Here is a 13,607-nt window from a genome sequence, read left to right as displayed (position 1 = left end):
TACATTTTTTTTTCTTATCTTTTCGCATTAATGCCTCTAAGAGCAGTGGCTGCCAGCTACAAAGCCACAGTGACATCGATATTGCCAACTTGTCAACAGTGAGAACTCGAACGAGCTCAGCACCGAGTCTTTTACACCATGTGGTCTTGAGCACTTCTCGTATCGTTCCTGGAAAAATCCTCATTCGGAAGTTGAACTGAACGTTGACCCGCACGTAGCGATAAAAATTATAACTAGTGCTTGAAGTGACGTCAAATAAAGCACTGTCATTAAGGTTCCTTGCGGGCCAGGTGATGACTTCGGGTGCGTCATGACCGCTGACAACGGCGTACGGTGCCTCAGAGAATTCTGCGACTTATAAGTGTTTCTGGCACCATGTCGAACAGTAGCGACTTCTTTGGTACAGATGGCGACGTTGCCGTTTCCGAGTACATCAAAGCCGAGATTTTGGCTGCCGTTTCCGTTGCCGCGGGAGTGCAGCGGTGAGGTTATGAATGTGCCAACGCCTTCGCTGTCGTCGCTAACCAAGCTTTTGCCATGCTACAAAGCTTGCATAGGCATTCTGTGTCAATCAACATTGTGGCCAAAGGAGCCAAGTTTTCTTACTTGAAAAGCTTAAATAATATTGCTACATGCATGCACATTATATTGTAGGGGGTGACATGCGTGTGTGCCTGACGAGGAAGACGAAGAGTTGTCTCCACTCGATCACTGGTGAACCAGTCACACCATTACCGCTGGTTTTAAATACATCTAATTCCCAGCCTCGTCGATACAGTGTATATTCTTTTCCATAACGTTCCCCGTCTTCACCACAAAGCTTTGCAGTGGCCGCACCATTCAGTCTTCGGCCATGGCTACCAATGACAACAACCCTTCAGCGTCTCCATCTGTAACTCCAGCCACTACATACCCAACGATGCCCTACCCCCGTGATCCCGGTACATTCTCCGCACAACCTGGGCTTGACGTTGACTACTGGCTCCGTATGTACGAGCGTATTAGCCAGACACACCGATGGGACCCTACCATGATACTCGCCAATGTAATATTTTACTTGGACGGCACGCCACGTGTCTGGTTCGACGCCCATTAGACCAAGTTCACCAGCTAGGATATCTTCAAGGAGCGAAGACGCGATATCTTTGGGGACCCGCTCGGTCGCCAAATGGGGAAGCGCGAAAAGAACTCGCCACTCGTAAGCAGTCCTCAACTGAGTCGTATTTCTCGTACATACAGGACGTTCTCGCCTTATGTCTGAAAGTGGTTGAGCAAATGACAGAAAATGACAAGCAAGGCCACATACTCAAGGGCATCGCAGACGACGCCTTCAACTTGCTTGTGTACACCAACGTTACGATAATTATCAAGGAATACCGACACTTCGAAAAGGCCAAAAGCCACCATGTTCTGCCTCAATTTGCGCGACTACCAAACACGGCTGTTACATCAACCTGCACCGATCTCGGTGCCGCACCACCCATGCACGACAGCGCGACTGGTATAGTTCGACGGGAGCTTGAGGCGTCAAGTCGGACACCATTTCCTCCACTTCCACTGGACCATGGCGCCGCACAAACGCATTCGGCAGTCTCCATTATTCAAACCGTCCAGAGGCACGAAATTGCAATTTAATACTGGATATTATTTGATATGGCAGGAAATTGAATATTAAGGATGACTGGAACTTGACGGCGAGCAAGAAGCAAGACAAGTTTACAGACTAAATAAAGTGCGGTACCCTGAAGTTCACACCTCGTTTTTGAGTAAATCATTACTGTATTTTCGCGCGTCTAACCCGCACCAAAAACCCAAAAATTTCAGTGGCAAAGTGGAGGTGCGAATAATACGCGAGGTTTTTCCTATAGTGCTGCTTCACAGCAATGCGTGTTGTGCTGTGAAGCCCCTTACCAGTGTAGCGAAAGCTACGGAGGCGGTTTCCGCAAATTCGTGTTGCTCCGCAAGTAGCACGGCAGCTTGCGATAGATTTTGGTTTCACTTGCTTGCATCGTTGAAGCGTTTAGAAAAACATTTAGGGAGAGACAATTCCATTGTTCAGTGTAAAATCTCACTGTCATACCACAAGTATATTTTTTGGACGCTCAGTGGCCCTCCACATGTTTCTACGTCACGGACGCCATGTTTACTTTTGGAAAGGGCTTGCCGAAAAGGTGGTGCTGTCTAAGAAAGTTCCATAATAAATAAAGCAGTATTTATTTCAGCAAGGCAAATAAAATATAGTGCCTAGAGAGATATTATCAGTAAATTAATGTACTACTTTTTGACTCGGTAGCAGGCATGCGTTTCGGTTCTTCTGTTTCCAGGGTGCTGTTACAGTGTACTAGAAGGGGTAGTGCTGTCAAGTTGTCGCCGAGTGTGGGCGCTCTTTACCTCGCTGATACCACTAGTTCTCCACATCTCGACCCGTTCGCCAAGACTAAGCCGATCTGTTCCGTCACCATGAGTAGCGTACGGCGGCAGGCCTTCACGGCACATCAAAAGCTTAAGATCATCGCCGTCGCCGAAGAATTCGGAAATCGCGAAGCGGGAAGACGGCACGATGTGGACGAGTCCTGCGTGCGACTGTAGAGAAAGAAGCAAAGGAGCCTACAAGCCGCGCATTGCGACCGTAGGTCATTTCGTGGCCCCAAGAGGACATCTTTAGCGTGGAGGACATCTTTAACGCGGACAAAACTGCTCTCTTTTTCAAGATGTTGCCCCATAAGACGTTAGCCCTCAGAGGTGAGCCATGCCATGGTGGAAAACAAAGTAAGCTGCAGATCACTGCGCTACTTTGTGCCAACATGACTGGTTCCGAGAAGCTGCCGATTTTCATAATTGGCAAAAGTACATCCCCCCGCTGCTTTAAGGGGAAGAAGTAGCTCCCAGTCAAGTACAAGGCCAATCGCAAAGCCTGGATGACCAGGGAGATTTTCGTAAAATGGCTTATGGAATAGGACGAGAACCTGGCAAAAGCGAACCGCAAGGTGTGGCTTGTTTAAGATAACTGCACCGTCCACCACACCACTGCCGCACTTCATAACATCGAGCTGCTGTTCCTTTCTGCCAACTGCACAGCAAGAATACAGCCGCTTGACCAAGGCGCGATTATGTCTCTGAAGGCAGGTTACAGCAAGCGCATGATTGACAGGCTTCTGCTCAACATGAGGTTGAAGTGGGACACTGATGCTGACTCGTACGCTGCTCTCGAAATGCTTCTAGCAACGTGGATGAGTGTGACTGCAACCACAAATGCAAATTGCTTTCAACATGCTTCATTTGCCGCTGCACCAAACGCCAGCGATGAGCTATCATTAAATGAGCCCACTGCACCGGACGGTTTCGCCACATTGGACGAAGTCTCGGCATCATGAACGGCACTTCGTGAAGCCGGTGTCGTGCCCGACAGCGAGTCATTCTGCGACTATGTGAGTGCGGACTCTGAAGTGGTGGCAACGAAACAGCTCCCCGATGACGACATTGTGCGCGCTGTCAACGATCTGGATGAGACCAGCGACAATGACTCTGTCGACGAACGGGAGACCGCTGTGCGGCCGACCAACATGCCGGAAATGTCGGAGGCATGAAACGCAGTGGACGTACTGCGCGGCTACTTCGGTGCTCACGGGGGTGGAGAAGATGGCTTGAACATTGCGGCCGCAGCTGAGCGAGCCATCATTCGCATTAGGAAGAAGCACCAGCGTCCGATTACAAATTTTTTTGCAGCTAAGTCTGTTTGAAGTGCAAGAAAACAAGTGCGTGGCATTCTCTTTTTATTTGCGAAATGCGGTTATTTTGTTGCATACCACCGTGAGGCGAGACACTATTTCGCCTGTTATTTGTTTTGGGAAAGTACAGTGCATAATATTTGCAGTAAATACCCCCTGTGGCTATAACAAAATATTCGTTATAATGAGCAAATTGCAGTGGCCTTCCAATTTTGTTATAACGAAGTTTAACTCTGTATAGTATATATATTTGTAAAAGCCAGAAAGAAAATTTAGAAAAATGTTTTTGAAATGAGTAATCGAAGAATAGACCTCTCAGTCTACAGTGTAAGGCGTTAACCGTTGAACTTGAAAGTGCATGTCCATCACCATTCGAACGTCGAGCTATTTACATACACCACTTATTGCTGCCAGTATGTCATCTGGAGGGAAATAGCATGTTCTCAGCATTACCAACGAGATGATGCAAAGGGCACGCATGGTGCCCTGCTTGTTGCAACGCATACTCACGCACTGATCTCCTACTTGCACTTTGCCCATCGGTAGGAAGACACCATTGCGCAGGCGTGCTTATTTAACGGTGGCGAGCACTTATCTAGCAGTGACGCAAAACTTTATGTCTTGAGCTTTCACCGGAACGATCGCATTGTACACTCAGACCTCGATGTAACGAACCCAGATATAACGAAGTAAAATAGAGTAAATGAAGAACAATCTTGCAATAAATATTGTGTTAGAAATATATCCTTATACGAAATTTTTGGTTATAACGAACTTATTTTTATGTAAGATGCAACTTTGTTACAGTCGAATCTCATTCATTCAGACACGCTAAATTCGAACTTCCAGTTTATTGAAAAAGCCCAGTAATTCGAACGCCCAAGCACTTTTGATGGTTAATTCGAACATACCGCGCTCCAAAAATGCTGCCGTGGGATTAGGCACCCCGCCCAATCACGTGGCGGCAGCTGTGACATTTCAAAGAAAAGGCTGCGGTGGAATGTTTCCTCTCTCCCAAATGCCGATCTGCGACGCGCCTGTGTCGCGCTTCTCCTTTTTCCGCCCCTGCCACGTAAAGAGCCTTCTCCTTCCAATGCCGCGCGCGAAGAGAGAGAAGGAAAAAAGAAAGCTGTCGCTGGGTTGAATAAATGTGTAGTTGAAGGAAAGGAAAAAGGCACTATCTTCTGCAGCCCTTGCCCCTTGCAGGAGCACGGCTCTGTGTCTTGAGGGGGGGGGGGGGGTCTCTCACGCACCAGTGCTATGCTTCCCCCTTTCCCTCTCCTGCCACGTAACTCTTCTTTTTTTCAACGACGTGTGCGAAGAGAGGAGAAAAAAAAGCTGCCGTGGAGTGTTAGTTTTCTCTCAAATGCCGATCTGCTTCTCTCCGTGTGGAGACGCTCCTCCTTTCTCGTCACATGCTGGCCAATATGCGGCTGCGTAGCGGAGAGCGGGAGGCTTCGCTAGGCAGTCGTTGTTGTCGTCGTCTTTAGAAAGTGTCGGCACTGGACAATTCTCCGTTTATTTAGCTTTCATTAGTTCGAACTTCTTTTAATTCGAACAAATTTTCAGGCCCCTTCGAGCTTGAATTATCGAGATTCGACTGTATAATGAGGTTTGAGTGTAGTTACCGAGCGCACGAAGGTCACTTCTCTCACTGCAGTTCTCGTTAGTGAAAAATGCGCGCTTTTAAACAGTTAAGTAACAACTGGAGATGCTTGTTAGTCTGCACTCGTCCTGTCTGTACCTGTAAAGTAAATTTCATGTGTCGCTCTTGTTTGAGCAGTGCCTAAAGTTTCAAGTTGTGAACGTTGTTAGTTCACTCTCGTCCTGTGTATGCTGTTTTTGTGCGGCATTTGTGCATGAGCAGCGAGCGCACTGCAAATTTCAATCTGCCTGCCATTCTTCAAATGACATTCCAATTTGATGCTATTGCATTCATTGCTTCGCCCGCACAGTGAAACATACTTTTTTTATGTATAAAATACTGTAATAACGCATTCCATATATACAGAACTTTTTTGTGTGTGATCTCCTATAGATTTGACATATCTGGGCTCGACTACATATATCCAATCATTTTATTGCGATAGCAATTATATGGACACTCTCGGCTGGATTTTGCCGTCGAGGTCTATGTCATGCACCTTATATCTATACGTATCTATATGTATGAAAATGGAAAAAAAAAAAAACAGAAAAAGCACTCCGGCACGCAGAATCGAACGTGGAACCTCTGCGTCGTGAAAGCGAGGCGTTAACCACTGAGCCACGTTCTTCACTGTTCACACAGCAAGCTCACAGCAAGCTATTTATATCTACCACTTACCGCTGTTGTGTTTTCGGTATTACAAGAAAGATGGCACAATGAACGAATGTCGCCACATCGCGCAGTGGCGGCCCCTCTATTTTCCTATGAGTATTTTGCCCAGCTTAAAGAAGGGGAGCTATGCTCCCTCGCGCGTCCTTATCTTGCGGTGGGGAGGAGGGGAGGATTGTATGCCTTGGCTGGCTTTGGGCTTTACGTGTAACGATTCTGCTGTAGTTGCCGGGCACACAAAGGTCACTGCAATCATTGCAGCCTCCGTTTGCGAAAAGTGCACACTTTTCAGACTCAGCAAAGTAACAAATGACACGCTTATTCGCGTGCATCCATACCTGTGAGTACGTTTCATGCGTAATTTGTGCGCGAGAAATGCCGAGCACGTTTCGATCTGCTTTCTATTCTGCATATGACCTTTCGAATTGTTGCTATCGCGTTCATTGCTTCACCTTTGCGGCAAAGCTGCGACTTTTTTTTTCTAATTCAGAACTTAATTCCTGGAATATTTTATACAAGTACGACTCAAATCTTATGGTTTTGGCTAGAGACTCAATTCACAAGAATTTGACAAAGTCAGAGGACTGAAGTGCTGTGCCAGCATACTCACAAAATGCTAGCCCAGCACTGCAGACACCCACAATAATCATAAAATGGCTTCAATACACTTAACATATTCTCTAGACCAGTCAAACCTGACTTTGGCAGCAATTTCTTCTAAACATCTTATTGGCGACGCTTAAATTACAATGTTGTAAATGAACAAACAGGACGATAAACTCTGAACAAATTTCATTTTTGTAGTACTACAAACTCAACCCAGAAGAATGCAAGGAAAGGCAATATATATCATTAGTGAATCCATCAGCCTATAATGGGAGAATATACTTATGTATATTATATTACTTTTAATATACATATGATTAGCACAGCAAAACCTCACAGACTTATGCTTAGCAGCCTATAAAAAAAGCATTTATATTTCTAGAATACTAAACACCCAATAAACCGAACACCCAATAAGGCTTCTGGCAGCAATAAGGCTTGTGGCTGCAACTTTGCAGGAAGCCCAAGAACTAAGACAATTTTTTTAGTAAAAGCTTATTTCATTATCCAGTGGTCAGACTAAGACCTGTATTGCAACCCCCACAAGCAGTCGACATAAACAAAGCAAGAGAATCTAACAGTGCGTACCTCTCGAGTTTTGCTGGGCAGGGAAGGTCTTTACCATAGGAAATGCAATGTCGGCTGAAAAGGCAAAAATGAAGAACTTTCATGACTGTCCACATTATTTGCATTTTAGTGTACAGCGGCGTGCCCCATACTGCCATAGTTACTACAGCGCATCTTTTTTTTCCACTCTCTTCCGTGGTATCAAAGCCACTGTTATCACATTTATAGTTGTATGCAAACTACGACACAAGTGACACAAGTGCAAATAAAGCAATTTATAGCTATGAATATTTAACGATACAGCAAGATTCTCAATTCTGTGTTTACTCGCAATACCCTCGCACTTTTTTTGGCGGAAAACCGATGCAAAGTTGGGGGAAGCGAGAATTACGTGGGGAAAACTTTCCACAAAAACATACAAGGCGAAAAAGAAAATGAAGAGGCCGCAGATTGGGATTCTTACACCAGCAACTAACAGCAAGCTTTGAGAAGTGCTAATTAAAATTTACCTCAACAATAAAAGCAGAGGTTCAACACAAGGCAAGATTTATTTGAGACACAAAAAGTGCAAGCAAATGGTCGAGAATTACAATACCAAAGCTTGTGGGTATTGCGGGCGTAACGGTAGCGTTTGTCACTCAAGAAGAGCCCTCAAAAGGTAAGCCATACGCAAAGCTTGTGGGTGTTTCGGGCGTAGCGGTAGCCTTAGTCACTCAAGAAGAGCCCTCAAAAAGTAAGTCATTTAACACAATCGTCTGCAGTTTATTTCTGAAGAAATAAAGTTTACCATCAATCCCAGTGTTAGGCACAGGCAGGCCCAACGCGTCTTGGTGTCTTGGAGCTGCCGTCACCAGTAGTGAACACAAAACTCGACTCCGAAGGGCCTACCGGCGGCCCTGTTGCCGTTGTTTAGAGCGTGATCAATCACTTCCAACTTGAAAGCAGCCGTGTAGCTTCAGTATCGCCCCATAACGTGACAAGATTACCGACCCAACAAACAAAACACGCCGCAACGCGCACTTGCCGCTTTGGCTTGGCTTGAATTGAATCGAATCTTCGTGCAATAGTACGCTTGATGCTTAAAAGATGGCGCCAGATGGCACGAGCTATCATTATCAACGGCTGGAACAAGTAGATGACATTATTGCGACGATTTTCGGGTAGCGATAATTACTCGAGGAAAAAAAATCGTATTCTTGTAGGGCGATGTGGGAGTTGCGAGAATTATGCGAGTGCGAGGATTACGCGAGCAAATGCAGTAATTCAAACTTGAGGGTACCACAAAATTCTGTTAAATTTATCAGAGCTTTGGATTGCCATATGCAATCATTACTATTGCTTTGTGCAACATACGAGGTCTGTTAGAAAACTGTCCAACCTTATTTTTTTTTTGCGAGCATCTGATGGATTTGAAACAAGTGCACTTGCATCAGCCGACCTTGAACCTTCATGTGCGTGCATGAATTTTTGGCATATTAATGATGATTACAAGGCCGACAGAAAAAAAAAAAAAGTTTTGCAATTTCGCTAGCCAAGAAAGATCAGAAATAGCCTCCGCAACTGGAAGATTATGTGTGCTTACAATCTTGGAGGCCACACAACTAGCCACTGCAAGCCAAACTTGACCAAGCAAACAAAAAAATCATCCAACATGGCGGCTTTCAAAAACAAGTGGTATAACTTATAACAGACGATTTTTTCTAGAAAATTGAACTTTAGAACATAAATTTGTCTAAAAAATTAGTTGTGAAAATGCATTAGTGCAGTCTGAACCTTGACAGTACATTTGCGAGGTCCAAAATATCCAACAAGTCTGAATTTTTGGAGTCCGAAAAATTTGTCAGCGACTGTATAGTACAGTCGAACTCCGCTACAACGAACGCCGCTTCAATAAAACTTCCGCTACAATGAAATATTCATGATTCCCCATCAGCAGTCCATAGGAGTCAATGCATAAATATTGTCGCCACAATGAACTCTTATTCTTCGATCGTCCCGCTTCAACGAAATTTTACGATGCAATTCCAGGCTCGGATATTTATTCCTATGCAGTAAACCCAATCTTCTTTAACATTATGATGCATTTTCAGAGCCTGAAAATTCGTCAACGAAGCCTAGAACCCGCATTGGCACCACCAGAAACTGCCGCTGTACTGCTGCTATGGTGGCTAGAAGGAGATGTGTCAGCATCGGGGCGCTGGAGAGCGAGCGAGAATTCATCCAGATGAGGCGGCGCTGCGATCTCTTTCGAGATGCCCCTCCTCGCGTACGGGTGCACGTATCAGTCGTTTTTTGTTGAAAGTATTTCGCGCAACCCTGCGGATTATAACAGAGTCTACCTGTCACAATTCTAACAGCACGCTGCAGAGTATTGGCACTGAAAACTAGTGTTTTCAATTCACTTTGTAGTATATCAGCTATGAAGATTAGAAGATAGAGTATCAAGTGACTTGCCATGAGCTTGACACCAAAACAAAGTCTGTGCAGTTTTCACTTTGATGCCGCGGTGTTCTCCGTGAAGTATCAATGCACGTAAAAGTATTGGCAACCGTTATTTTTACGATTTGTGCAATCAAGGTCCTATTTTATAAGCAAGACATTTATTTTCACGAAAGCAAAACACAACATGAAAAACAAACAACATACCCATTAAGGTTGAAGAGAACTGCAAGATCTAGGAAACTCAGCTAAAGAAAGTGAATAAGGCACCTAAATTAAACAGTAAATATACGATGATATGGGCATACATACACACATGACATTAAGATTTGATTGGCAAACATAGATACAGTCACAAATCAGTTCACGAAAAAATTGATTTCTGCATATGTGAAACACAGCCAGACAGTGACCTCACAGTTGTTAATGGGAGATTTGTAACAATGTGAACAAGACAATCGCAAGAAACAACACAGTGTGAGTAATGCACATTAATATAAAATAAAACCTTGTTTGCTGAGTTAACGCTATGACAGGTAAGTCATACGTCTCAACTTGAAGCACTTCATTTTTTCCCCTCTTTTTTTTTTTTTTTTTGATTGTACACATTTTCTCCAGCAATGAGAAAATGCATTCTGGTCAGTGTAAAGAATCTAATTATCCGATTTGTCACTTCCAGTTTGTGGTGTTCACAACCGACCATATTTAACCTCTTCACAGACAGGCAAGAGGTAAGGTCTGTTATGCTGTCACTTTTCAACTTGTTAAAGCTGAACCAATAGGTGAATGCGTCTTCCATAGCTTTGACCAGGTCTGTTAAGGACTCTGATGGGTACAGAAGGCATGATTCTGCCAGAAGCAAGCTGGAATTCTCAGAGTGAAGCAACAACCTGCTACATTCGTTGCACTTCGTCTTTTTCACAATCTTCCGGGCCACATAGCTACTGACGTAATAAGTGATCCAGGAGTCACTTTTGCGTCCAATGAGATCAGTGTGGTCAGGAAAGGCTTCACAAGCAACAATCATTTCATGAACCTCATTCAGGCACCCCACATCTAGCAGCTCATCAAGCTTATTCTGCAATTTTATTGAATTATTGTGAATGCTTGGACATGAAAGGCTGCTCAGAACTCCAAAAGGTATGTTTCCACTTGGGGGTGACTGTGCTAATTTGTAAAAACTGAGGCAATTCACAGAGATCAAAAACTGTGTCAGCGAAGGGTGATCATTCGAGCCAGACATTTGGTTCAGAGTTCCGAAAAGATTTTAAGCGCGTCTTGGCAGAGGCGAGACGTCATCAAGTATTTATAATCCAAGGTTTTCGTGACATAGTGCTGGGAGGAAAAGGTGCTGGTTAGAGTGACGTGGAGTCATTCGGCAGTTGATTCACTCAGGAACCCGCCCTCCTTAGGTACAGCTTTTTCCCAAGTTGCTAAGAACCCGTTGATAACATGCTTGTAGCTATGAACACTGAATCTTTCGTCAAAATGAGCTTTGCACACAATGCAGTTCTTTTCCAGTGGTATGTCAGCGCGAGGAATGGCAGACTCCCAGGCCCTGCGCTGTTCATCGTCGGCGGGAGCAGAAAAGAGAGACGCTTTCTTCCCTTGTTTGCGGGCCGAAACACATCCCGCATTGCATCCAGGTACGAAGCAGTTTGCTGTTTAGCCATCACTGTGGCATGGTCACTTTGGCACGTATTAATCCCGAACAAGTCCAAATAGGCAAAGCGCAGATGTTGGGACTAGCGAGCACACGAGCAAGGGACTAAAAGTGTCGCGCTAGCGGCTGGCGAGCGCTCTCGACCGATCACGGTGACGACTTGCACACAACTCCACCGCGAAATAGAATACCAGCACGCCTCCTTTCAAGGCGCGGCCGGGACGATGCTGACACCTCTCCTTCTAGCCACCATACCGCCGCTGTTCAGCAAGCATGCGCGCCGCCATTGCTCGATAGCGATGGCAATGAGACTGCCCTGCTCATGAAGGAAGGAAACTTCTTCCTTTGTTTTGCTTGTTCAGATCAGCTATATTTCTTCGATTTCACTAGAAATGAAATTTTTCCTGCACCCCGTCAGTTTCTTTGTAACGGGGTACGACTGTACTGCTTTTTTTTTATCCAGAGAACGAGAATTTTTTCTGGAAAGACAAAGACAATTGCATATTTGGTATGCCAACGAACTATGACATAGTCAAGCCTCTCTGCTGAGGGAACAGATGGTCATATACTCAAAAGAAAAATGCAGAGCTAGCACCAAACGTCGTCAGCAGCCACTGCAATGGCACAGGAGAAATTTACCTCCACAACAGAACTACGTGAACTACAAAGTTTTCATTCATTAAAAAAAGTGGCTCAGGCCCCTGAATAACACTGCTGCACTCAATGCACAGACGATCTACTAACCTAGCAGACCCACTAAGCATTGACTGCTGCCATTCACCCACATAAGCAAGACACTACCTGTGCCATGCTATATACACAGCAGAACTATCAAGCGGACACCAGTGCCCATTATGCCTATTATCCTCTATCCATCGAGATATGTGCACAAGAAGCTTGAAATATAGTTGAGGTATACAGTCTGTCTTAAAAGTAAAACATGCTTTAAAGAAAAAAAGGAACTGCTGCTTGAATGGAATTGCCTATAATATTATTGGTTCCATGCTTTAATTCTGCCTCCCTGTTCATCAATCAAAAAGAGAAACTAGCATTAAACGGAACACATTTTCACGGTTTCTTCAGGTTCTGTTTAATAAAAAAGAGTCTACTGTAGTTATCAAAGTTTAAATTGTAGTTTGTCTGCTCTACATTCACTTGCATGCTTTATCTTTATTTTATTGCAGAGATACATCTAGCGCAAAATAAACAAGAAAACTTACACTGGTTGTTGTCAAAGTATTTCTTGGGCAAAGCAGGGTAGACCTTGATGAGAGGAACTGAATGCTGTGGTTCCAGGTAACTCTTCAATTTCTTGGCAGCCTTGAGGTTCTTGAGGTGGCCCTGCGATAATACCATGAGAAAATTTAAACCCTTGAACTTACACACACATACATATATATTAATGAGATCTAACAGAAAATAACGCAAGAAAAGTATAGGGGAAGTTATTAAACCTAACTGTAATGTAAACGCGAAAAAAGAAAAGTGGATGAAAAGATAACTTGCCATGGACAGGAACCAAACCCGAGACCTTCAAAAGGTGCGGGTTCGGTTCCTGCCCATGACAAATGATCTTTTCATCTACTTTTCTTTCTTCAGATTTAGATTACAATTAGGTCTAATAACTTCTCCTATACTTTCATTGCATTATTGTTGGTTAGATCTCATTATATTGCATCTAACAAGATAAAAAGAGCCTTTAACATACATTTCCTTCCTTCCTTTACACACATACATACATATATTGCCCAGCTCAAAAATCCTGGAGCCACTATACCAATTCAGCTCAATTTATATTTAAATAGTAGTACTGCTCTAAACATACAAAGTAGTTTAGATTCACTAAACAACCAGGTTCACTAAATATATCACTGATGCTCAAGGCACTACATATACATACCTTTCCAAAAAATACAGCCTTACCTATTTTCTATGTTCATATATAGTAGCACGTGTTTTTTTTTTTTTTTAGTGGAATAAGAGGCAATCCAAAAACCACCTTGTAAACTTGAAATGAAATGACTTAACATGAAGTACAGCATCTGACACAATTGCAAGTTTTCAAAATTATACAGTCTGTGCCAATTTCAAAGCAGTAGTACCAGCTGTGCCCCCAGAGAAAATTTTGAAGTGAACCTACCGCACATCTTACTATAAATAGTATCACTCTGAAACAAAGACTACATCATCACCTCCGTCAAAACAATGGATTATATACCAATACTTGGGTACAAAGAAAAAAAATAGATGAAGGTGGAATCACAACACACAAGTTTTTGCGCTCATA

General features: G+C 43.9%; 1 protein-coding gene across 1 annotated transcript in view; it reads right to left on the bottom strand.

Moving 5' to 3' along the window:
* Positions 1-13,607, bottom strand: part of Sap-r (prosaposin) — a 207,916-nt gene that overhangs the window by 170,050 nt on the left and 24,259 nt on the right. The window contains exons 15-16 of the mRNA XM_037418579.2: positions 12,541-12,661; positions 7,240-7,293 (exon numbers count right to left, since the gene is read on the bottom strand). Coding sequence (XP_037274476.1) covers positions 7,240-7,293; positions 12,541-12,661 — 175 coding nt within the window. The remainder of the gene's footprint in view (positions 1-7,239; positions 7,294-12,540; positions 12,662-13,607) is intronic.

Source organism: Rhipicephalus microplus, chromosome X, assembly GCF_043290135.1.
Source record: "Rhipicephalus microplus isolate Deutch F79 chromosome X, USDA_Rmic, whole genome shotgun sequence".
NCBI classification, from domain to species: Eukaryota; Metazoa; Arthropoda; class Arachnida; order Ixodida; family Ixodidae; genus Rhipicephalus; species Rhipicephalus microplus.
The sequence above is the reverse complement of the archived record's forward strand: the minus strand, read 5'-3'. Positions and strand labels throughout refer to the sequence as shown.